The sequence below is a fragment of the Balaenoptera borealis genome (genome assembly GCF_965194805.1).
Source record: "Balaenoptera borealis genome assembly, chromosome: X".
NCBI lineage: Eukaryota > Metazoa > Chordata > Mammalia > Artiodactyla > Balaenopteridae > Balaenoptera > Balaenoptera borealis.
In genome coordinates, this window is record NC_138881.1 from 100897106 (window position 1) to 100923588 (window position 26483).

The 26483-nt window shown below is 41.1% G+C and overlaps 1 protein-coding gene across 3 annotated transcripts in view; it reads right to left on the minus strand.

Moving 5' to 3' along the window:
- Positions 1–23463, minus strand: part of LAMP2 (lysosomal associated membrane protein 2) — a 35897-nt gene extending 12434 nt beyond the window's left edge. The window contains exons 1-8 of one of the 3 annotated variants that reach the window (XM_082377348.1): positions 23256–23463; positions 12132–12250; positions 11226–11442; positions 7397–7555; positions 6271–6458; positions 5350–5472; positions 1952–2015; positions 1373–1537 (exon numbers count right to left, since the gene is read on the minus strand). In XM_082377348.1, coding sequence (XP_082233474.1) covers positions 1373–1537; positions 1952–2015; positions 5350–5472; positions 6271–6458; positions 7397–7555; positions 11226–11442; positions 12132–12250; positions 23256–23319 — 1099 coding nt within the window. In that variant the 5' untranslated portion in view covers positions 23320–23463. The remainder of the gene's footprint in view (positions 1–1372; positions 1538–1951; positions 2016–5349; positions 5473–6270; positions 6459–7396; positions 7556–11225; positions 11443–12131; positions 12251–23255) is intronic. The other 2 variants (XM_082377349.1, XM_082377347.1) reach the window with 2 other exon arrangements.
- Positions 23464–26483: the final 3020 nt, after the last annotated feature.

Here is a 26483-nt window from a genome sequence, read left to right on the forward strand (position 1 = left end):
AAAGTCTATTTCCTCCTCCTAAACAGTGAAGTATTACCAGTGTGTTGTATTTATAGGTACCCACAGTCAAGAACCTAGCTCCACAAATAGATTACGCATTCATTATCAGTACTAAATGCTGTATACTCCTTTGGGTGACATTTTTAATTCTACGTACATAAAAACCAAAGTTTCAAATTAGAGAAAAAACACAGCTCATGTCTATTACAGCTGACTAGATAAACAGGCTTGAGCGGATTTTACACTGCAAATGATTTTAAGTTCTAAACACAAATCTGGACCTAAAATTAAGGTAATAATGTAGGGGAGCTCGATAAAGACTCAGAAGTAAAACTATTGAAGGATCAAAATAATTGAAGTACGTAAGCAAAACTGACAAAGGGGGAAATGAATTCTTGAAAGTATTTTTAAATTGTAATTAACCCTTCTAATCACAAGAATGGTAGGGTAAAGAGCCCAGTTTATTCTGGCCTAACGAAGTCAGGCTAGGTGTTCAGCACTACTGCAAAACTGCTGAGCAGCTCGCAGCACATTCACTTTAAACACAGCTTCCACATTTCCTTCTAAACCATAGAATTAATTGTTAAAAAGGATGTGGATGACTGGGATGGCTCTGCTGGGCAGAACTGTGATCCACAAACCATCAATTTTAAATAATTGGTTTTAAAGGACGAGCCAATTAAGGAATTTTATGTACTTTTTCCTCTTCAAGCAAATTTGAATCTTGTAATGCCAAATGCATATTTCATATTCATATAAACACACTGTAATAAGCCCTTCACAAAGCTTTCACTAAAAATCTGATAAATACCACCATTAGCCCTGAGTAGACCTTCAAAAAGCTTCATTCACACTGGCACATGCTTTTAAAACTCTCCAGATCTTTCTGGCTGGCCAAAACATCGGTCATGATATCTGAGGCTTTCCTACTGCAATCTTTTGTCTTAACAAAATGAGACCAAACTGCTTTAATTCTGGTATGAAAATGTTTCCAGCGAGAAGATGGCCCCAAGAAGGCGGAGGCAAGATGCTCAAAAACTGCTGCTCCCAAGTGCCACCCTTCCCACAAACTACAACCCATGGAGAAATGTCTACACCTTCAGTAAAGTTCACTTAAAGCTCCTATCAGTTTTAGCTTTAAGAACTTTGTTGCAAATGGTTTTGAGATCACAAAACAAATCTAATTTGAGCAAAATGATGAGCTAAATATAGTTACACAACTTGCCCAAGGCTATGAGAACTCTACAACAGAGTCGAGAGGTGAATTCATATTCCTCTATTTCAGTGCTTAAATTCCCATGACTCAAAGGAAAAGCCACCCAGCAGTCAACCTAAGAACATAAATTATTAATAAAACTTGCTTGATTCTTACCTGTAGAATACTTTCCTTCCATCACATTGAAAGGCTGAACCCTTAGATCAAAGGTATTTATCTGAAATGCTCCAGACACTGAAACAGTCTGCTCTTTGTTGCACATATAAGAACTTCCCAGGGGGGCATCCCAGTAGCTGAGATTGTTATTTGCAATGCTAAAAACTTTAAGGGAAAAAAAAACATGTTAGTAACTTCTTATCCCATCAACAACAACAACAAAAAAAAAAATGGGACAGTCCTCAGGATTTTTCTGTGAAATATGGGGGCTTAGGGTACAGGGTCTGCCCACAAAAAGCCATTCTTAAGATCACTAGGTTCCGTATCTCTCTATAGATGTTTCTACATTCTAAAACTCAGTCACATTCTTAACTATTATCTACCATGCTTTGAAAATATGGGATACTGCAAAAGGTAGAACACTCTAGTTCTAAGTTACTAAGTTATGGTCAAAGTACAATTTTGACATAGAATCTTCTGGTCCATTAAATAAGGCACTATTTGGTAACAAGATAATTACGGTTTCTATTCTTTCAGTGTAACCCATACTCTTTTCCCCGAGGCCAATGTTTTGCTTACCAGAGCCATTAACCAAATACATGCTGACATTCACCTCCTTTAGATAGAATCGGTTTTCATTTTTCTGTGTGAAAAAGAGCTTCCAGTTAATCAATGCATCACAACTGTCTACAGGTACAGTTAATGTCTACAGAAAGAAAGTAATCTAATACTATTACCCAGAAGATAAAACCACGGATTAGACCTGGACCAGTAGAATAAACTGCAACGAAGTAAAGGGACTCAAAATGTGACAGAAACCCCTTCCCTCTTCATTTTGTTTCCAACTTTTGGACCAGAGGTGTGCTCATATGGTTCTTAGACACTCAGCAATTCACTCCCTCCATTCCATTCCTTCTGTCACTTTCTGAGCCCTCACCACCTCTAGCCTGGATCACAACAGCCTCTTAACGGGGCTCCCTGCCTTTCAGCCTCTCCAGCTCTAACCATTCCTTCGCTGCTATTTTCTCTCTGAAGCACTCATCTGATTAGCCAGTCATTCTCATTATTTCAGTGCTTTTAGTATGTACCAGGTAACATATCTAAGTGTTCCAGGGAGCCAGCAAAGTGGACCAGATATGGATCCTGCCCCCACCGCGTTTGCAATCTGCCAGGTAAGAGAAGATAGATATAAATAAATAACCATATTACAAAAAAGTGATAGGTTATGAAAATTAAAAGGCGAGAAGTTACTTCCAACTAAGGGAGGAGCAAAGGTAACACAAGCTTAGGGATGGGCCATTTGAATTGGGTAGGATTCAATTAGGAAACAAGCAGAAACGAGTATTCGAGAAGGCAACCGCGTGAGTAAAGGTAGTCAGAAAATGAGCATAATCACAAGCACACTAGCATCTGAGAACTTACGAAGTGACAAGCGCTGTTCTTAAAACTTTACATGTGAGGCTTCACAGAACAGAAGAATTGCAACACCCCATTTTGTAACTGAATTATGGAGGTTGTTGAGTAACTTCCACAAGGCTACACAGTAGTCAGTGAGCTGGGATTTGACACCAGAAGTCTGGCTGCAGAGCCTGGGTACTGGTTACTCATACGCTCTCCTACCACACGGGATGTGCACAGGGAACAGGGTAAGGGAAGCATGAGATTCATAAAAAGGGAAAGAAGGAATCATAAAGCTGGATATGCAGGTTACATTGCATGGCAGGGAGGGGAGGCTTGAACTACCCTGGCATGGAATTTAGATGTTTTCTTGTTGGCAAAACAGAACCACTGCAGGTTTCTGAGGAAGAGCTGAGCTTCAGGAAGATCAAGCTGATGCTGAAGTACATTGGGGGAGGGGAGGAAGAGATGGGACTAGTTAGGAGGCTGTCTGAAACATCCAGGTAAGAAGTAATGCAGGCCTGAATCAGTAGGGAATGAAAACCAGGGGGCAGACTAAGAGAATTTCAGGAGGAAGCATAAAGAGGACCTGACAACCTTATCGCATCTCTCCTTGGCTTGGCATTCAAGGCTCTCCACAATTAGTCCCAACTACTCTTCCAAACTTATCTTTCACTAAACATGCTACATGTCTCATTCTCCACCTGGTCTTGATTGTGTTCCTTTATCCAGGGGTAGCTTGTACTTTTTCACTTACTCCCCCCATTCTCCCCCATGTGTACAAATCTGACCCATCCTTGAAGGTCCAGCTTAAATGCCATCTCTTCTGTTAAACCCTCCTGACTCTCCTCTAGGTAGAATTAATGGCTCATTCTTCTACACTCTTATAGCACTTTGTATCTTCCTCTGGTCTAGCACTCATCCCACAGCACTCTACTTGCCCAAAGAATCAATTCCAAAAGCCAGCATGACATTCAAGGCCTTCCATAAAAACAGGAATTATTAGTACATTGCTATCTTTACCACTAATCCATGGGCATCTGAAGAATACAGGCCTTCCTCTTTGTATCCCACCATAACATCCTGCACATACACTGAATTCAATAAATTATCCTTAGAAGCAAGTGTCATGATAGGATTGAAGGTGAGATGGGCCCCACTGAACTCTGGTGACACTGCAGATGTTTCTTGATTTTTCAAAGTGCCTATAGCATGGTTAAAATGTCACTATTTTGAATTACATTTTAGAATAGTCTGCTGGGCAATTAAATATTGTAATCATTAAATATTACATGTTTCCCCATGAGAGTCAGAAGAAACCATGTTCCTTTTAGGATCTTACCTCAGCTAGAAAAATCAAGCTCAATCACTCAAAAGGGAGTCAATCTAAAATATTACTTTCTTCATTCTTATTGACTATAATATAATCTCTATGAGGTAACTTGGGAAGTCTGCTCTTACCACACTGAAGATGACAAGCTTAACTAGACATTCTTAATAGTAGTTCACTGGTCATATATGTACTACAACGGCGTAATTATTTGAATGCTGGAAAAAGGGAAGATTTTTATAAACCTTTCTAAAATATAATCCTCAATTACTCGGCATATATTCCATAGAGATAAGAGGCTTTAGACTCAAAATACCAAGTTCAGACACGAAACAAAGACATACCTAACTTTTCATATATCAGATGTTGAGACTATTTCCCCATCCCTAGATAAGAGTAATCTGATTTAAAAGCAGAACTGTTTTTTAGCGCCTTATACAGTAACTTTGGTGGTTCAACATTTTCCCTCATTGATAGCCCCTCTTCCCCATTCCAATTTGCTGTAACATGTGTACATACAATACACACACACACACACACACACACACACACACACACACACACCCTTCGAAAAATTATGGGGATAACAACTGCTTCTGAGAAGGTGGAAATAAAGTCCCCAATGATCAATTTATGCTACCTAGAAGCAGAGCATGCATGGAAACTTCTGCTTAGGGTTCAGCCCTTGATATGATCATGAACAACAAAAACCTGAATGCTGCCATTATAAACTATCCTGCACATAAAGCACTTGCAGAGCCTTGTACATAGTGAGTACTCAATAAGTGTTAGCTATCATTATTACTGATACTATTACAAATGGTATAGCCTTGAAAAAGCCTAAAATATTATAACAGACAAACATGAGAATTTTCTAACCAATAATAGAGAAAAATATTATGGAACTTACTTTGTCTTTTATAAGTAGACTTTATTATAACATATCTATATGGATATATTAGACTTTTTTTTTAATATGGGTTAATTCTTACTCCTACCCTAAGGTCTATATAAAAACAGAATAGCAGAATTCGAGTCCAGCCCACAGAACATCGAAGTGACCCTGAGGGATTAACAGGGATCAATGGACTACACTTTATAATTAAGTAGTGTTGAAATAGAAAATAGAGGTAATTATCCCTCTCAACAAATACACACACACACAAACACACACACACACAGACACACACACACCCCTTTTTAGATTTTCAGATGTGCTCCCCTAATTTTTGATGAACCTGTTACTCACCACAGCAAAGACAAAGTCCAGATACTTAATGCTGCTGCTGCTCAGCCTAAGTAGAGCAGTTTGAGGATGGCAGCTGCCAGTGAAGTTGGTTGTGTTGGGATTGATGTTAATAACCGAAGCAACCTTCAGGGGAAGAAGAGGGAGAGGTACAGATGAATCATAAAAATCTACAGCAAAATCTTATACTCTAATAAGACCAAGTTCATGGAGAACAAAAAAATCCTTTTGTCTCCTAGATATGGATACTTAAGTGTATGATACCTTACTTTCAAAGCTGGCCCAGGTCCTCAAGCTATGACTCAGAAGACTTAAAAAAAAAAAAAGGAAGACAAGAGGAAAGCTTCCTCAAATAATGAGCCAAATGAAAACACATTTTTTAATGGAGCACAAGAGCCATCTGTCTAGCTTGTTTAAAGTCCCAGGACTCTGAAAATCGGACTGGTTTGCTGGCACGCCCTCTGTAGCCCCAGTGGAGCACTGCAACCAGAAGTGCCATCGTGCACCCCTATCTATATCTACCTATCTACCTATACCATTCAAGTCATCAAATAGCTGGAGAAACAGCTGCACTGTTCCACACCTACAGTGTGGTTCAGGTAAAAGTGTGAAGGAGTTATATTTTAAACTAACTGAAATAAAGATCAACTGCTCGTATTCTGATCTACTGATGGCAAAAAGAATCTACACCCCAAAGAGTCCTTTAAACTACTAGGTTTCCTGCTGGCCAGTACAACACCTTGACAGTGACATTAACTCTTCATGGTTATAATAACTCAAATTAATCAAAACTCTACAAGTCAACACAAATCTCTATTTAAAACTGCATCATTCTAATAACACTACGCTTGGGGTGAAGGCTGGACCCACTACATTTGAAAGGAGATACAGAAACAATGTATCAATAAAAACAGGCAACTATACCTTATCATGAGTAATGTTCAGCTGCAGCCCCATGGTAGCCAGAAGACATGTCCCATTGCTATTTACAACTGAATAGGATCCAACCTCTGGCTTTTCCTTTGGAGAGGGTGTTGTAGTAGGAGATGGCACAGTGGTGGGAACGATGGGCACCACTGTGGTTAAAGTTTTATCTTTATCACACAAAAACTCTGAAACAAACAAAGGACAAAATAAATGTTTTAATTCATAAGGCCAGGGAAGAGCAAAATATTTCTCACAATAAAAGTCCAAAAGGGTTATGTTTAGGGTAGAGAATATCTTGATAGTATTATTTTAACCTAAATGAGGCAGAGGTCCTCTAACTGCTGCTTCATATGCAGACAATCTTAAGAGCTATGACATGGCAGACAGGCTCCAGACACATACAAATGCGTTATCTACTCACGCGTGGCCACACACTCATCTTTTCATGATGAGTCCCTTCAGTCCCTTTGTTCCCCCAAAACTTCATCTGCCTCTGAGGTGAAAATCAGAGGTTTAAGTTTGAAAACAGTTTGCCCCTACCTAGGCCTGCCCTCTTCTTTTCCACATATAACCACTGTTAAGGAAAAATACGGTTTTTAACTGAAAAAAGTTTAAAAATCATTGAAGGATTTAAATACAAATGAACCTTTTATTTCAACCCCTTCTTAGGAAGTGTTGGTAGTTTTCCAGAACTGGTGCACGAGAAATTATTGTTTTTCCAATAAAGTCATATAAAAGTTACAAAATCGATTTATAAAAGTCAAGATTAGAACACAGAAATCCCATTTCTCAGCTTTTGTCTTGGATCTTCAAAAGCTGAAGAGCTGAGGATCAAATGCTATCTGAGGATTTGTTCAAACAAAGATTAGGTTTTAGCCACTGAAAACACTACAGGTAGCACATTTTAAAAGACCATTCCACAACATGTACATCAGAAACTTAAAAGTGCAAGTTCCACGGGAATAAGAATTGCTGTTATTTATAAAAACTTTACAGTGCAGTGTAAGGTGTAAGTCTTAACATATAAATGCTTTAAGATAACGACTTCAACTAAAGCTACCTGGTATATTCTAATCTTAAGTTAGGACCCAAGTATAGAAATATATATATTTTAAGTGCTCACCTTTTGTGCTCACTGTGCCATTTTGGACAAAAGCTTGTACATGAACATCCCAATAGTGCTGGACAACATCATTCTTTCCTAAGGTTAATAAACTATTGCATCTAAAGATGTCATTCAATGGAACTCTGACTGCCACACGGTCAGAAACAGTAAAAACTCCTGTAAAAGAAGATTAACAATAGCTATTTCCAAGAAGGTAGGAGGAAAGTGATCATATAAATATACATTAGACTTTCATCTCTTCTGTCTGCCTGCCCCGCCCCATTCCTGAAGTGACAAAAGACAAGGCCTGTTCCGGAACTGACAAATTCACTGTGGCTGAAACACAAGGAGTAAGAGGAAAGACGTGATGGGGATTAGGAAGGAAAGATAAGTTGTAGGTGGTCACACTTTGAAGCATCTTCTATGATCTCAGGACAGGTTGGGCTTTATTTTGTTAGCAACAGAAGGTCAGCTTCAGTTTTTAAAGCTGGGAATAACAAATGTATCATTTATTTTAAGGAACACAGCAAAACTGTAGAGGTTAGGCAGAGCAGAAAACTTTTAAGGAAAGTCATTTAAGAGGGAAACTAGTTAGAAGGCCAACGAGTTGGTTAAGGGGAAAGGCGAGGAGGAGTTGCCTAAACCAAGATAGTGAGGTGCAGTAAGAAGAGAGTAAAGAGGCCAAACTGAAGACACATAGCTAAGGTAGAATCAACAGGACTTAGTGACGAAACAAAGAAGAGAGATGGAATAATCAAGGATTATTTTTGTGCTACTATCCCAAAGTAAGTTATAGTAACTAAAATGAGTTTTTGAAACCTCTTCCTGGATAGGATTTAAAGACTATTCCATTTCAGGAAAATTTCAGAATATGAAAGCAATAAGTTACCACCTTTCTGTGCAGAGTTATTATAATGCTTATATGGTGAAACTTCAAAAGACTATGATCACACTTATCCACCCAAATGGCTTAGCTTCTTTTGGAGAAGCAAGGAAGGAAGTTATTCAAGTCCCTTAATATAGGTTGCCTTCTGTGCCTCTCCATCACATAGCAAGGCAGGACTTATGCTGCCTTGGCACCCCCTAACGGCCAAAGGAAAAAAATTTTTAAACCAATGAACCAGAACATTTTTCTCCAAAACCGTTTCTCACTGTTAACATCAGTGAATAGATGTATGAACTAGCTGTATGTAGATAGACCTCAAAAACAAACGAGTGCAAAAACAAGCTGTAGACATACTGGAGTTACACTATAAAACTATGTCATTTTTAGGGCTTCCCTCCTGGCGCAGTAGTTAAGAATCCACCTGCCAATGCAGGGGACATGGGCTCTATCCCTGGTCCAGGAAGATCCCACATGCTGCGGAGCAACTAAGCCCGTGCGCCACAACTACTGAGCCTGTGCTCTAGAGCCCGCGTGCCACAACCACTGAAGCCCGCATGCCTAGAGCCCGAGCTCCGCCACCGCAATGAGAAGCCTGCGCACCGCAATGAAGAGTAGCCCCCGCTCACCGCAACTAGAGAAAGTCGCACGCAGCAACAAAGACCCAATGCAGCCAAAAATAAATAATAAATAAATAAATAAATTTATTTAAAAAAAGAAAAAAACCCATCATCAACAGTCTATTTAAGGAAGCCATTTAAAATCTCAAATAGTTTCAAATATTACACAGAAGCTAGCAATAAAAATTGCATCTTCCCTTGTTTAAAATAAAAGGGATGAGGGAATTCCCTGGTGGTACAGTGGTTATGACTCCACACTTTCACTGCCGAGGGCACGGGTTCCATCCCTGGTCAGGGAACTAAGATCCCACAAGCTGCACGGCGCGGCCAAAAAATAAAAAAATAAAAATAAATAAAAGGGGGGAGAGACTGGCATTAACCTTTCAGAGCCCACAGTTTTTCCATCAAATCTGTCAGATTAAACCCCATCTGCTTTTACTGCCACCCCCCTTGGTCTGGCTACTCATTACATCATCACTTGATTCCTATAACAGCCTCTTAAACTGGCATCTCTGCCTGTAGTCTTCTCACTTCCAATTAATCCTGCAGAACATTCTTTATAAACTACTGTCTCTGCTTTTGTTACATCATTCTCCTGCTTAAAAACCTAAAATGGTTCCCTGGTGCCTACCCCATCAAGCTATAAATGCTTTTCCTTGGCTTCCTAAGGCCCCCTATAATTTAGACTCACTGCACCTAGCCAAATTGATTTTCCTTCTACTACACACACAGCCTCTATTTTAATCAGGCAGCTCTCCAATTACAGCTGTGCATACTATGCTTCCCCCTGCTGGAAATATTCTGCTCAAAATTCTCCACTTATTCAAAATCTACCATTAGGCCGAGTTTCAGCTCAGGTCCTCCTTCTCTACACCAAGCTTTCTCACTCCTTCGATGCATGCTGACCTCTGCTCCTCATCAGGACCTCTTGTCCACAGGCATCCACTGATGGGCTCAGGGACGATGTACCATATGCAAAGTTTACTCTGTACTTTGAGAGGGTCTAGAGCTTTCCTCACATTGTCAGAAAAGATTTATGAACCCTCCATGCCCAAAACACAAACAATAACAAATTCACAAGGATCTCAATGCTTTCCAATTTATCCATATAACTTGGGTAAACAACTTCACTTTGTCTCTCCAACTAGTTTTTAAGCTCAGTGAAAGTTAGGGACAAATCCTAATACTAGTTCTGAAAGACAATATATGGCAGAAAGCTAAATACCAAGATATCCAATAATAAACTTGCTTTAGTTATCCTCTCAAATGAAGACATCAGTAAAAAGAAAACTAGGATTTAATTTCCAAATCTCAGTTAGTGATACCTCCCAAGTTTTACATGAGCTCATTCACTTCTGGATCTTTAAAATATGATCTTTTGATATCCCATAAATCCAAATGAATCACTCATCCTCAAGTCCAGGAAACTAAAGCCCATCTACCTGTGCTTCTGGGGTCAGGATGAAATACTACCTGTGAGAAATGCTAAGCTACTACAAACACCATGTTAATATCCCAATCTCAGTGGAGAGGGGAGAAAGGAGAGAATTATATCCCTAACAAGATTGAAATCTCCATTATCCATGCCTTCAAAATATTTTAACACACATTTCAGTTCTAGTAGTCACAACAATGGCCTAATTCCCAAAGCCTTCCCAAGTTCATTTTGACCTAAAATTCTCTCAAAATAGCAGCAAATGTTGATTTCAGTCATCTTACGTTTTGTTTTTTTTTAACTTTTTTTCCTTACCTTTTTTACTTTTCAGTCAAAATCCTACCTAAATGGTAAAAAAGATTTGAAGATGAAGTATTTCTGCTGGTATCAGGTTACTAAACTTGTACACATTTAAAATAGTTATTAGTTAAGGATTTTCTCATTCATTCAACACTTGCTGAGTGCCCACTACTGAATGAAATAAATAATAGTAGTTAAGTGCATGGAGTCTGTAAGCTCAACACACTTTGGTTCAAACACCAGCTCACGCACTTATTAGCTTGTGTGACCTTTGGGAAAGACATCTGATCTCATCAAGCCTCATTCCCTTTACCTGTAAAATTGAGATAACATCTACTTCCCAGGGTTGCTGTTAAAGATTAAGTGAGATGCTGCTGGCAACACACTTAGGATACTATTGATACATGGTACATAGTAAAGCACCAAGCAATGACAGCAAATATCCTTACTGTGTCAAACACTATGCCATGCAAGGGAATACAAAGACATGATGTTTCCATTCCAAACAGGAAGACAGACTTGCATAAGGATGGCTTTTAAATTATTTACATTTTTTTTATTATTAATAAAAAGCAAAAGAACACAACACAATCCAATTCTTAAGGTTACCTTTTTCTTTCGCATCAGGAAATGTTGTGCTATCATTAGTGTTGTAGGAAAATGAGATGCTGTCGATTGAATAAGAAGACGTCTCCTCCTCTGTAAAATTCACAATCCAGGAAAAACCAGATCCAAACTGCACTGCAATTTTGGGACCATTCTGATCATCCCCACAAGAGCTTCCATTGTACTTTGCAGCACCAAGGTCTGAAATGGTTACAGTTTTCTAAAAGAAAAAGAAATCTGGGAGTTAGGCCCAAACAGGCAGCAATGAGCACAAGCATTTCCGAGCGGGGTGCCACTGCAGTTGACTTCACACCCCCCGTGGCCAGCCTGGCCCGTCTGTGCTGACCAGTCTCATATTCTTCAGCTACACACCAGTCCCTCTGGAAAAATCCATGCAAGTCTAAAAGGAAAAGGAAAACCGGCCTGAACTTGTTATTAAGTTGATTTTTTAAAAAAATCAGATTGTAAGCAGGCAGGACCTTAACCAAAAGAAATAAGAAGGCAAAAAGGATTGAGAGGATACCCCACCCCCCCAAAGGAGACTTTAATAGCAAGCTATTAAAAAAAGGACAAGCTTTGATGTTAGTACATGTTACAAACATTACAGAAGTAGTTAGACCTGAAACACCACACAGTCTTCAGATTATCTGCCCTTAACCAACTCCAAAAAGCCTCTGAAGAACTGATGAATTAAAATATTCATTCCTAAATAAATAAGTAAAATAAAAAATATTCATTCCAACACTAAATAGAATACCTTCAAGTGTACATGCTAAAATAGCTCCACAGAATTTACACGTTAAGTCAGTTAACATATGAAATCTTATTTGTATAAATGAATACAAAGGATAAAAAAAGAGTAGAAGTAAATTCCTACTATAAAACTCAAAGAAAAATAAAAATACTTACATTATGTTTGTCTGTGGTCTCATAGCGTATTGTGAAATTCATCTGCCATTTTGCATAAAGGCAAGTGGCATTTTCTGAATCTGTCAAATTAAGTTCCAATGCATAAGACGAGACAGCTCCTAGATTTATTAAAAAGAGTTAAGATTTTTAAATTGGACTACAAAAACATACATAAAATAAAAACAAGCTCTATCCAGCACTGAAGCTCAACCAGCTCTAAAATGAAACAAAGTATACATATATGGTAACTTGGCGATTACCTTTTGATCGAAATCCTGTTGATAAAGTTAGCAATACCCCTTTCCCAAAAAGTTTACTCAACATAGGATGCTTAGGTAATGGCACAGACTGGTGACATTTGCCTTTTACCTCCTAATAATCTTTTCCACACTCTGTGCCTTGCTAGTTTTGTTTTAGGCAATTATAGTTTACCTGTTAGGACTTTTGTTTTTTAAGGTAAATGAGGTGAAGGGGAAGCGTGGGAAGGGTGTTAAACTCCTACTTTTCTCAAACCAGCTGGTGGAACTTTCTCTACATAAATAATGATAGATCTGATTTCTGTGGTCTTGCTGCTTTAAATCCTGTCACAAGCTATGTGACCTATGACACTTAGAAGTCTTGGCAAACTATTTTATTCCAATGTGAAAAAATGATGATGTGGGCCAGGGCTAAGCGTGTGTACCACATGACCAACAGTACTGCAAAGGTTGTTAGATCCATAAGCAAAAGGTTAATTTTTATAAATGCAGCGTTCATCATTTTTGTTTCATAATAAAATCCAATTGATTAGAAAGCCTAATTAATCTTTTGACATGGGACTTCCCTGGTGGCGCAGTGGTTCAGAAATCCACCTGCCAATGCAGGGGACATGGGTTTGAGCCCTGGTCCAGGAAGATCCCACATGCCGCGGAGCAACTAAGCCCGTGCGCCACAACTACTGAGCCTGTGCTCTAGAGCCCGCGAGCCACAACTACTGAGCCCGTGCTCCGCAGCAAGAGAAGCCACCGCAATAAGAAGCCTGTGCACCACAACGAAGAGTAGACCCCTCTCGCCGCAACTAGAGAAAGCCTGCGCACAGCAACGAAGACTCAACACAGCCAAAACTAATAAATAAATAAATAAATAAATTTATTTATTTTATTTTTTTTAATTAATTTTATTTATTTTTGGCTGTGTTGGGTCTTCGTTTCTGTGCGAGGGCTTTCTCTAGTTGCGGCAAGCAGGGGCCACTCTTCATTGTGGTGCGTGGGCCTCTCACTATCGCGGCCTCTCTTGTTGTGGAGCACAGGCTCCAGACGCGCAGGCTCAGTAGTTGTGGCTCACGGGCCTAGCTGCTCCGCGGCATGTGGGATCTTCCCAGACCAGGGCTCGAACCCGTGTCCCCTGCATTGGCAGGCAGATTCTCAACCACTGCACCACCAGGGAAGCCCAAATAAATAAATAAATTTATTTTTTAAAAAATCTTTTGACATGGACTTAAAGTTCCTTCCTACATTCTCAACCTGCTACCTCTCTTTTAGCAGAGAAACCTTTCAGGGACAGAAAAGCCTTGGGACTTTTCAGCTAACTTGACTCTGATCTTCTACAATAGGTTAAACATGGGGACATTACCTATTACATTGAAGAGCCCAAGAACTCAAAATACGATACGCCAGCAAACTCAGCAACAGCAGAAATGATGGGCCATCATCTAAGGATTTTCTTCACTGTCTCACGCATATACCCAAGGGGTGAGCTGTTTCCTGTTAAGATAGCTGCATAGCCTTGAATGATACCTGAGCACACCTGCGTCACCTACAAGTGGGGACACGCTCTAGACTACAGAGAATAAAGTCCTAAGAGGAATACCAAGAAGGCGTGCCTCAGCAACAGCTTTCAAGCTGTACACAAAGCTCTCGTCATGCTCTGCATGCTCCGGAGACCGGGCTGCCTCGCCAAGCCTGAATCTGATATGCTAAAGCTTGTGGTTGCTGACAATGCCTAAATGTATCGGCTAAGGCTCCAATAAGACCTTGTGAGGCCCAAGTAGGTTTTACAGGCTTTCTTTTCTCAGAACAATCTGTAATGGAGCTGGCATCATTGATCCAAGGCTACCCTGCAGTGGTGTTGAGAACTGCAGCTTAGAATTCTTCTAATCACCTGGAGGCCTGCTTTCCATACACAGTCTCTCTTGGTCTTGTTTAAAGTCCCTCGTTTTAACATATTCTCTTTGTGAATATTCAAAGCATTCAAAACTATCAGAAACAACCAAGAAAAGCCTGGCATGTATTAATCATTTTCTTTCCAAAGATATTAGAGTAACAGACAAAACAGTGTAAAACAATGATTAGTATCAACATGTGCTGGGGTGAACTCCGCCCTATGGAGTAGAAGGCACAGGTTGTGGTTCACATTTGCCACTACATTAATATCAAAACAGCCTACTTGCCAACCCATAAATGAGAACTGAGAAATGCCCCGAGGGTCCAAAACATTCTGTTCTCATGCCTTCATAGCCCTTCTCGCTGTGAGAGCTATGCCTTCACAGGGCTTCCCTGGCATCCCGGTCTACATCTCCAACGGCACAGGGGCCACTTTTACTCAATGCCTATCACCTCAAACTCAACAATTCCACAATGAAAATCTACTCTTCGACTTCCTCCAAACGGAGCCCGCCTTCTCAGCCTCACTGGCTCGAAAGGAAAGGCAGGACCTTGTACCGACACTCAGGCTCAAAAGGTTTTGGGAATTAGCTTCTACTTCATTCTCTTCGTTAAGTCCTATTGATTTTTTTCCCTTCAAATTCCCTCTGACATCCAATCCTTTGCCTTTTATTTCTATTCCAACTCCACCACCACACCCCTAACTTGCTACAGATACCTCCTAGCTACCCCTAGAGAACTGCTGTCAGATTAATGGTCCTTAAATACCTCTTCCTGGGGCTTCCTTGGTGGCACAGTGGTTAAGAATCCACCTGCCAGTGCAGGGGACACAGGTTCAAGCCCTGGTCCAGGAAGATCTCACATGCTGTGGAGCAACTAAGCCCGTGCACCACAACTACTGAGCCTGTGCTCTAGGGCCCGTGAGCCACAACTACTGAGCCCGTGCGCCGCAACTACTGAAGCCCGCGTGCCTAGAGCCCGTGCTCCACAACAAGAGAAGCCACTGCAATGAGAAGCCACTGCAATGAGGAGCTCACGCACCGCAACGAAGGGGAGCCCCCGCTCGCCACAACTAGAGAAAGCCCACGCGCAGCAACAAAGACCCAACACAGCCAAAAATAAAAATAAATAAAATAAATAAATTAAAAAAAAAAAAGAATCCACCTGCCAATGCAGGGGACAGGGGTTCGAGCCCTGGTCCGGGAAGATCCCACATGCCGCGGAGCAACTAAGCCCATGCGCCACAACTACTGAGATCTGCGTGCCTGGAGCCTGTGCTCCACAACAAGAGAGGCCACTGCAATGAGAAGCCTGCACACCATAACGAACCGCAACTAGAGAAAGCCCGTGCATAGCAACGAAGACCCAACACAGCCAAAAATAAATATAATAAAAACTTTTTCTTAAATTAAAAATTAAAATTAAATACCTCTTCTCTCAGGATACTTTCTTGATCAAAACCTTTTACTGGCTCCAAAATTCCCACATTAAATTTAAATTCCTCTGCCTGACTTTCAAAGTAATCTTTAATCTTGTCCCACCCTATTCCTTCAACTTCTCTCAAGCCATGTTCCCAGAACACACCCTTTAATTTGCCTGAACTTGTTCCCCTGGACCCATTCGCCATGCTCTAGTCAACCTCCCAGGCTTCTACTGCTCCTAACATTTGAAATCTACTTGTTCACCTCAGGAGGGATTTCACTCTTTCTCCCTGTCCCAATATCTGAAACACCCGCCACCCTGCCTTTTTGTTACAATTTCTGGCAAATATCCCCACCCACTACAACAGCTGAAAACGTTAGATACTTGCTTTCCCAGCCTCCCTTGTGGTAAGGATGGCACTTACTTATACTAGGCTCCATCCAGCAAAGGCATCCACCCCAGATTCTGAATAAGAGGGCGGTGAAATGCAGCCAAGAAGGGAACTATCACACTCAGATGGAAGTAGCTACAGCAGGATCAGGGTCCCAGGCAACAAGGCCAGAACAGCTAGTGGCAGTGGCCAGCAGTGCAAGCCGCAGGTTAAAGCTTGGCGATGGCAGTGCAGTTCAGTGGCGTGAGTTGGGGTACTGAACTAGGCTTTGGGGTATATAGTCAAGAGCTCCAGTAATTCTGAGTTACCTAATGAACATATTTTTATAAAGTAAAAATTTACTGATGTGTTACACACAGAAAAGTACACAGCATACATTCGGAAGGGATTTAAAGTGCACAAAGTATACAGCTCAAATAATTTTCACAAACTGAACCCGCTTGTGTCAGGAAACATTGTGTCAGGAACATTCCAAGTACTCTTCAAAGTCCCCCTGTTCCCCCTTCCAGTTACGATTTCCCTCCTAAGGGCGGCCGCCATCCTGTCTTCTAACAGTACAGTTTACTTTTGCCTGTTTTTCAACTTGATGTAAATGAAATCATTCACTATGCTCTCTTTTGTATCTGGCTTCTTTCACTCAATATTATGTCTGTGAGATTCACCCATGCTGTTGTGTGTAACTGCAGTTTGTCATTTCTCTCTGTGTATAGCCTTCTTTCACTGCTTGTCTATGCTACTGCTGATGGGCATTTGGATAGTTTCCAGTTTGGTTCTATTACAAATGGACACATCGGTGAACACAGGTGAACACAGGAGTATGTGTATCTATTAGGTATGTGTCTAGGAATGAAATTGCAGGGTCAAAGGGTATGCACATGTCCCAATATCTTTTTAATAAATTCCTTTTCTGCTTAAAAAAAAAACAATGAGATTTTATTTCTGTTGCTTACAATTAAGAACCCAGACTGATAGGCTGTCCACTTTTCAGCAGCCATTTTCTCCATAAAGATTTCCTTGACTACAAAAGCCCTCAAGGAGCAGTCATAGTGCATAGCCCCACACTTGAGTGTATTTTACACTATCATGAATTATTCATTTATTTTATGCCTGTAAATCCTGTCTCCCCTACTGTCATAAGCTCCAAAACAACAGTTTTCAACTGTTACTTCGCAACAAACTGATGTGCCATAGTAAATTATAGTATACAGCAAGTAATTTGTTAACTAATAAAAAAGTAACAAAGTCCATGAATGAATGATATACATGGGTAGATTCAAGATTCCCTTTTGATAAGGTCTCTGCCACTCATTTGAATTTCAATATGCTCCCTTAAACAGATGATCTTATCTATGCCACAGCCCATAGGAGTGTGTCTTTTATATGAATGTCATCCATCACAAATGTCATGGTGGGGGAGACCATGTTTATTACTTCCCTCTATCTCCTATCATTCCTAGTAGTGCTGAATACATATTAGATTCTCAATAAATACTGATTGATTAGATCAAGGTGAAAATACCATGCAATAACGACCCAGAACACAGCTTAATCTAATTACAGGAAGAGCCTTTAGCTCTTCCAAATCATGAACCCAACCTATCAGGCTTCTGGATACTCCCTCAACCCCCATGTCCATTTTTTGCAATAAATTTTGACATGAATTTCAAGCTAGGAATAATCCTTCTCCCAGAAATTAAGTTTATGGTTGAAACATTTACACTTTGGTAAAAAAATCTCCAGCAAGCCATTTTCATCCATATTGAAGTGTTTGATTTTCGAATAGCCAAACCATTTTTGTCTAAAAGGCTTTATGACATTAAAAAACCACAGCTGAATATATCCTAGAGTGTGTAATTATAGAGCTGACAGTTTATTCTCCAAAGAGAAGAAAAAGGCAAAATCAACTTTCTCAAATTCAAATATCCTCTTAATCTTGTTTCCAAAGAGATCATTTATAGGTTCTTTTAGAACTCAGAACAAACTCTGTTCTCCAAGCATGGCACGCTGCAAAAAGTGGCTGGGTTTTTATAAGTCTATTTGACCCAAAGTGTAGTTGAAAAATATACATTTGTAAACAATATGGGGGTGGGGTGGGAACATAATACTAGTGGTAAAACAAAACCAATAAAAAACAAACAATGATCTAAGAGGCAATATAATGGGACGATTAAGAGTCCCATCACTGGCACTGAAGAGCTAGAATTCAAATCAGGCAGTCCAATTTACTAGCTGTGAGACTCTGGGCAAGTTAACCTTGCTAAGAATTGTAGTGTGTACTTCTCCAATACATTCTTCGAAAGCATGAAAGCCCTTCAGAGCTAAGAGAACTCTGCCAAGCAAGTTAGAGATTCCAGCTTAAAAGTTTCCCTTCTAGTAAACACAGCACCTAAAGGGATCCTTCCCAAATTTTAGGTATGTCTACTTTCATCATACTTAGTTATGGACTCTTGTCCTCAAACTCATCAATTCAGAATGAGGTTGAGCAAAGGGTCTTAAAAACAAAAAACAAAACAAGCCAAAAAAAAAATCAGGACATAGGCAACAATATCTATTTACTCTTTCTTTTCAACTCATAGGTCTGTTAAGTCAAATTGACTGTTCCTCAATTCCTAATATAAGTACAATTACCGCTTCGGTTTCTGATACTCTGGATTTCTGGTAAATCTCTTAAAAAATAAAAGTAATAATAGATTTTAAGCTATGAAATAATTTTTTTAAGGTCAGAGAGTGGGTAAGGAAATAAGACTCAACACCATTCAACTAATGGAAAGGGCTTATTGCTGAGTGCTGTTTGGCAGACCTCCAGAATTCTTTTGCAATGCACAGCAGGATACCAACAAGTACTTATAAAGTACACTTTTGGATCTGATGGGATTTCTGATCATTTTAACCTGAAATTATGATTGAAATGCTTTTGTCACTATAGGAGGAAGAGCAGTCTTCCTGCACCATGGAGCACCGAAGTCAGCTATAATGCTGTGAAATAATCCTTGATCACAAATTCCACTCGATAATATAGGGGAAGAAAGCTGCACTCATGGGGAATATGTGAATATCTATAAATCCTATCAGGTGTGATAACCAATGACTAATGGATGAATAATAAGCCTGTCCTTTCAAGTATCTTTATTAAAGCTAGAATAATTTCAGCAAAATCTTGAAATCAAAGTTATCAGTGGTAAGGCTACAGAAAAATCTCAATGCTTACTTTCTTGCTTTTTGATCACCTCCAAAAGAGAGAGATTGGTTCTTTGTGGAAACCTTATTCTCCTTTTCACCTAGGACTTCCTAGCTCCCCAGGTGAACCTCCACTACTATGTAGGTGTATGTGAAGGGGTACAGGTAAGATATTAGCATTATTGTATGGGATTATAGTTTAATAAGTTACTATCTGTACTGCTTAGCACTGATCTTGAAGTTCTCCAACAGAAAACACACACAAAATATCTTGCAAGACCTAATTTAAGGTTCACAGAAGAAAAAGGAGACCGAGTTGGTCTAGTTCACCGTTATATCCCCAGTGCCCACCAATGAAGACCCTCAACAAAAATTTACTGAGAGGTAACCATGTGCCACCTGGCCCTGTGCTAGGGAGGCAATGGGAAGTAACAGTACAGAAGACAGTCTCCACTCTCAGAGACTAAGACCACAGGGGAGACTTGACTACTACTGGGGGAAAAAAAGAGTGGGAAATAGGCTAGCCTAATAACCTAAGAGTTTGGGAAAGACAAGATTTACTCCTATTCCTCCAAATAAGTCACCTGGCTGGCCTCCTTCCAACACTCAGGTCTCTGCTCAAATGTCACCCAACAATGAAGGCCTTCTGACCACAAAATGTCAAGGAGGGTCAACCCCACCACCCACTGCCTATCGTCTGCTCTTCTTCCTCATTACCTGCCTCATTTTCTTCACAGTGCTTATCACTGAAATTCTATTATTTACCTTTTGGGCTGTCTTCTCCCACTAAAATGTAAGCTCCATGAGAGCAGGAACCTGATCTGTCTTCTCCATTGCTCTATCTATCCCTTTCACCTAGTGGCTGGTACACAAAAGTCATTCCTTAAACAACTGTGGAAAGGCGGGACTCCGACCAGTGAAGTACACACTCAGGACACTTATATCAGGTTTTTTCCCACCCAGAAAAGCCTCAACCCTATAAAAACCAGATGTCAGACTAGTTACAGGAATCAATAACCACAGAAATCTGAAATCTATGATGTCACAAAGGGAACATAAGCAGTGATGCTAGGAAAAGTTTTTCATCCACTACTCTCTTTGTAATGCCTCTACACAGCTTTTCTTCATAAAGTTCTCTAGTCAGTTATAATTCATTCAAATAAATACCAGCATAGCTTAATCTCTGTGAAAAAGACCAATACATAGGCTCTGAGAATTCTTTTCTATATTTACTCTAGAGCAACTATTTTTAAAAGCTACCTGCTGCAGCTGGGATAGTGTTACAAAGTTACAAAGTGAAAACGGCCCAGCTGGAAGCTAATGAGACCATAAATTCAGGAACAGATCCTCCCTTCGTTGGTACCCTCTGCAGTAGTCAGGAACAGCATGAAATTCATAGCAGGTACTTAACAAATATTTATTGACTTTTCAAAAAACTATTCTTGGTATCCATTTTGATATATAAAAGTAACATGCAAAACCCACCAAGCAACTGAAGAATTGCTAAATTCTTAAGGAAAAAAAAAAAAACACATGGAAGGAGTTTGAGCTCCACATTGAACCAATAGCTGGGAGCAAAAGCAGCTGTAGAGAAAAGGGAGTTTCCATTTCATCCTGGTACCTTTGACAAATCTGACCTACCTACATTATTAACTTTTGCTTCTCCAAACCCTGTTCTGAACTTGAAAGTGGAGGGAATCAATCTTGGAAATCTTCCAAGAGAATGAATCTAGTTAGTCCCAATCAATAAATGGCAAATGAGCAGATGAGCTGATGGGTTCTTTTATGTGCTTCTTTTTGCCTGTTTATTTTCTGCAATGAGCAAGCACTGCTTTTGTAAAAACAAAACAAAAAAAAGCTTTCATTAAAAAAAAAATTTAATGACATGAAAGCCAACAAGACAATGATTATTTTTTTTCACTTTCTCTAAACAGTGTTGTTTGTGCAGATCCAATTGGCAGTGAACTACTGATTACCAGATGCCTTGGTCAGATGTGTTCTAGTCACTCATAAGGTGCTTTTCGTTGTAAACAATCCTCTCTTAGGGTCGCTTGGCCCTCAGTGAGTACTTCACAGGGGAGTTAAGGCTTCAAACTGTGTTTGAGCAAAGCCTCTGTGGCCCACTTTCAAGAAGGGCTACAGAAGAGTTTCCTGCACTATGTGCACAGCTGGACTCTCTTTTGGCATCAGGACCCCTTTACTTTATCCACTGAAGACCTCAAAGAGCTTTGGTTTATGTGAGTTACATCTATTGGTATTTGCTGTACTAGAAATTAAAACTAAGAAGTGAATAAAACACATCAGACCCATGAGAGTGGTGATGTCATCACACATTCATTCTATAGCCTCTGGAAAACTCCACTGTACTGATGAGAGGATGAAAGTGAAAAAGACAAATGTCTTAATATTATTCTAGAAATAGTTTTGATCTGACAGAACCCCCTCTCCCTGGAAAGATCCCTGAGAATCACTAGATTAGATCATCAAGACCCCTTCCAACGCCATGGCTCTGGAGCGAGATTTCTCATCTTTTGGCACTACTGACGTTTTGAGGTGGATAATCCTTTGTCGGGGGTGGGGGAGTGCTGTCCTGTGCATTGTGGGATGTTTAGAAGCACCCCTGGCCTCTTACCACTAGATGCCAAAAGCAATCCCCAATTGTGATAACCAAAAATGTCTCCAGATATTGCCGAATGTCCCCTGGTTGAGAATCCACCATTCCAGGGTGTTGATTTTATTCTACTGAAACGTGAATTACAAAATGTGCACCTCTCACTGCCTTCTCAGGCCCCTAATATATCTACTTTCTCTCTATTCCCATCTGGATCTGTTCCTTCTCTTCTTTTAATAGTTCACAAACAGCAAGAGTCAGTGGTAGCAACAAGCGCAGGATTTATCAGTTCAGGAAGAGGTATTCTGGTCAAAGTTCACCTTTCAGGCATTAAAAGGCCTCAGGGACCCAATGCTTGGGGGTGGGGTGCACATAGCACCATCAGCCAACATTCAGCCAGTCATTCTTAGGACCTGGTAACAACCCAATCCTTAGGAAATTACCTACCCTCCTCCTCCGAAAACGAGGTAATAGGCCAGTTGTGTGAGAGGGAAGAAGAAATGGAGCTTCTGAAGGCAAAGAGGCAGTATACAAGACTCAGATATACCACCCGTCTAAAACCTCAACATCTGGGGACTTTTTTGTCAGGGTCTAGCTGGGAGGAAGTAACAAAACTGGTAAAAAAAAAAAAACCCACGATGTCCTCAGCACCTCCAAGTCAGATATTCACTCCCCACCAAAGTTCCTACTCATCCCTTTTAGTCTCCAGAGGCTGGGTCCAAGTTTTCTCCCCTGGAAACTGCCCCAGCCACCTTAGATCCCTTCCCCATCAGAACTCCAAGTACCAAACTCCAATCCATCATCATTTTTCACCTCTTTAATCACCCTTCCTTCACAGCGTCAATATTCCTACCCCCCGCCACCCAAGCCTCTCACTGCCCCTCAGAATCTACTCGTATCTGTTCCCCCCACTTACCCCAAGCTTTTCTCCACGCAGGCAGTCTCTTCCCTCAGTTTTCTCTCCCGCCCTACAGTTTTCCACCATCTTCAAAACTCTTGCCTGATACTAGGACCAGGACTCTAAATGTCTATGCCACCCCAGATTCTGCACGTACCGCCCCCTCCTATGCTCATCACTCCTTAGTATCTCCCCCAAGTTACTCTTTCTAACCCGATGCGCTCCACTCCTCTCTCTTCCCTACCTCCTCCCTCGGCGTCCACCCCCCCTTACTTGCCCCGTTATGGACCCTTCTCCCCTGCCATCCCTCGGTCGGGCCTTCTCTAGGTCATCGCTCGTCACCTCGGGCCAAGCGCTGAGGCCCAGTGTCAGTCGTTCAGCTTCTCAACCCCCTCTCCCCGGACCAGTCTTTCAGGTTGTGGCCTCTGAACTGGGCGCCCCGGGCCCAGGCTCAGGGACTAAGCAGGAGGGCCCGACAACTCACCCAGGACGAGGCAGAGCAGAAGGAACCCGAAGCCCGGAACCGGGGCGAGGCGGAAGCACACCATGATCCCGCAGAGCAGGCTGCTGCGGCGACAACTGCAGCGACAGCAGAGAAAAGCCTCGCGGAACCGGGGCAAGAGCACCGCTGACCACCGACCACAACGCTGCAAAACCCAGGACTCGGCGCTTCAGCGCCGGTCATAAGACCAGGGGCGGGACTCTTTCTTGCCTTCACCCAATCACCGCGTTTGAAAGCGGCCGGGGTGGGGGGGGGTGATGCAGGGCCCGGTGGGCGGGGTGACCACGCCCTGGCTTTTTGGTTCACACTCATTCTTACGCTCCTAGGAGATGGGCGCGGACGGCCGTTTCTAAGGCTAAAGAGAAACGAACTTTTTTTTTGGGGGGGGGATAGATAGTAGAGATTATTTCAGTTCCGACTCCTTGAGGAAGGAGAGAATACTTTTGCTGGAGTAAAAATGGTTGCTAGGCATCGCAACGTAATACCTACAAAAATAATACATGATTATTCTCCAAACACTGTTGCCCATGCAGTTCATGTCATTAAAAGGACAAGGGAGCTAGAGGGTGATACAGAGTCACTGAACGCCAGAGCAAGGTTTGGCCTTGAAGTTCACCTAGTTACAACACCCTGTTTTTCAGATGGGGAAACTGAACTCAGAAAGAGGAAGAGTCTTATTTCAAAATAGAAAGAAAGAAAATGAGGAAGAGAGAAATAAAATAGAAGGACAAAGGGAAAAAAACGAAGATCATCCATATTCCTACTACACAGAGAGACTATTATCTATCTGTCCATCCTTCAGGTTGTTTTTCTTCTGCCTATACACATGTAAATATTCTTGAATTAGAATTCATACTAAACATACTATTTGGTATAGCTGACAATTGGACGGATGAAACCTAAAATATTCAACAAACGAAAGCATTCAAAAACTATAAAAATCTCATGTTGGGATAAAGCACTGATTCTCAAATAGTAGTTTCCAAAAGAATTATCTGGGGATTTTTTAATAACATATTGAATCCTCAACCTCATTCCCCAGAGATTCTGAAACAGTAGATCTTTGGCAGTCCTAGGAATCTGTTTTTATTTTTTTAACAGGAACCCCAAGTAATTCTGATTCCTATGGTCCCCAGACTACATTTTGAGCAACACTAAAATAGAGCTTCAAAATCATCTAGTCCAGGAGATCTTAATCTGGTTCCAATGGATGAACTTGGGGTCGGGGGGTGTCTGTGAATCCCCAAAAATTACATGCAAGATTTCTGTATGTGTATTTTTCTGGAGAAGTTTATAGCTTTTACTGGTTCTTAAGTGGGACCTGTGACTCCTCACCCGAACACCCGTCCCTGCTCAAATATTAAGATCTACCCTCCACTGTCCTTTGCTTTAATGTGATTAATTCCTGAAAGTGAGAACACTTAGCAATGAATGTGTTCTGTCATGGGTGAAACTGAGTCATGAGCAAGTGACTTCCTCTAAGAGGGACTGACATACACTACAGTATTAGGCACTGCCTTTAGCAAAACAAGGTCATTTGACTGCCCCACCATCAATAAGGCTAGGCAGCAGCTATGTCCTGAAGAACCCACAATTGAGTTGAGCACTCAGAAGTTGCCCCGCCCCCCAATTCTTAATGAAGTGACTCTCTCCCTTCTCCCTCAGCTGTAAACTGCCTACCTTTAATGTTCAGTGAAACTCTAAGTTCCAGAAGAAGAGACAAAAGAGCATGGTGGAAAGAACATTGGATGGGCAGTCAGAAGAGTTGGGTATGAGATACCACTTACTGGCAGCATGACCTTGGGCAAGTCACTTCATCTCTTTGAGCTTCTATATCTTTATCCAAAAATAACATAGTGTGACTAGAGCTGTTTCTCAATCCTGGCTGCACATTGGGATCACTTGTAGGGCTTAAAAACTAGAGATGCCCCTTGGTCCCGCCCCTTGAGATTCTGATTCAGTTGATATGGAGTGGGGCCTGGGCATTGTGTTTTTCTCAAAACTCCCCAAGGCAATATTAATGGGCCAGACATGATCTCTCTAAGGTAGCCCCAGCTTTACAATTGTAGGATTCTATGAGAGTAAATGCTCACTTGTTTAAAATATAAGAAAACAAAGTGTCCCAATGAGTCAAACATCCCATTTAACAAATTGTTGTCCTGAACTTCTTGCAGATGTCATCAAATGAAAACATGGAACACAGAGAGATATCAGCGGCCTTACAAGCTAAATCCACCGCCATCACCACCTTTTCCCCTGACAAAAACAAATGCTCGTTCCTTGACTGGGACAGCCTCCTTCAGGAGACAGAACAATGTTTTTGGGGTGGTGAGTAAAGGTTGGGTTATTTTGTCAGAAGAAACAAGCCAAAAATTCTCAAACCTTTGTTTGGTCTGAGTGTCCATACTTGCAGTTGTTTAATGTCCCCTCCTCCAACACTGAGAGAACTACTCCCTTTTTTGTGCACTGTCTCCCATCACCCCCACCCAGTTGAAGGAACTTGACCAGAGCTCTTCTGCAGGAGAGGCAGATCCGTATGTGGGACTAGGGTCCATGGTTTGAGGAACTTTGTGAGATCCCCTGGGATCTGAGCTTCACATCTGTGGACTTGATTATTGATACTGCTGTAAACAGAGCGCTTTTACGTGCACTTCCTCTCCTACCGGACCTCGTACCTCCCCCCAGGGCAAAACTCCTCAGTCCCCCACCACCATAGGTAGATTCTGACTCTTTGGAGCAGCTCTGAGAGCTCATGACTTTTTAGCCAGGGAGCAGGGAATCACTGGCAAACACTGCCCTAAGTGTGAACACACTGAGTGGTGGCAGAAATAGTGACCCTCTCAGAGTTGGTAAATGAGAAAACAATGAGATGTGTGGGTCTGAGGGAGGAAATGAACAAAAAGATACAGATTTAGAATGGAAAAAATGACAAATGCTTATTAAATAAATGAGCGACCCTGAGGTACTGATGCCATCTACCTGCCATCTGTTGAATGAAGAAAAACCCACTGTCTAAAAGTTGGGAGTTCTGTTTTATTCAGGGAGTTTACTGAGCACTGTAGCCCGCACCCGAGACAGCCTCTCAGAGAGCTCTGCGGAACTGTTCCAAAGAGGCAAGGGAGGAGCCGCGATATAGAGGAGTTTTTTGCTGGAAAAAAAAAAATGTTGTCGAACATCAAAAATTACTGCTAATCACAAAAATACCAGACA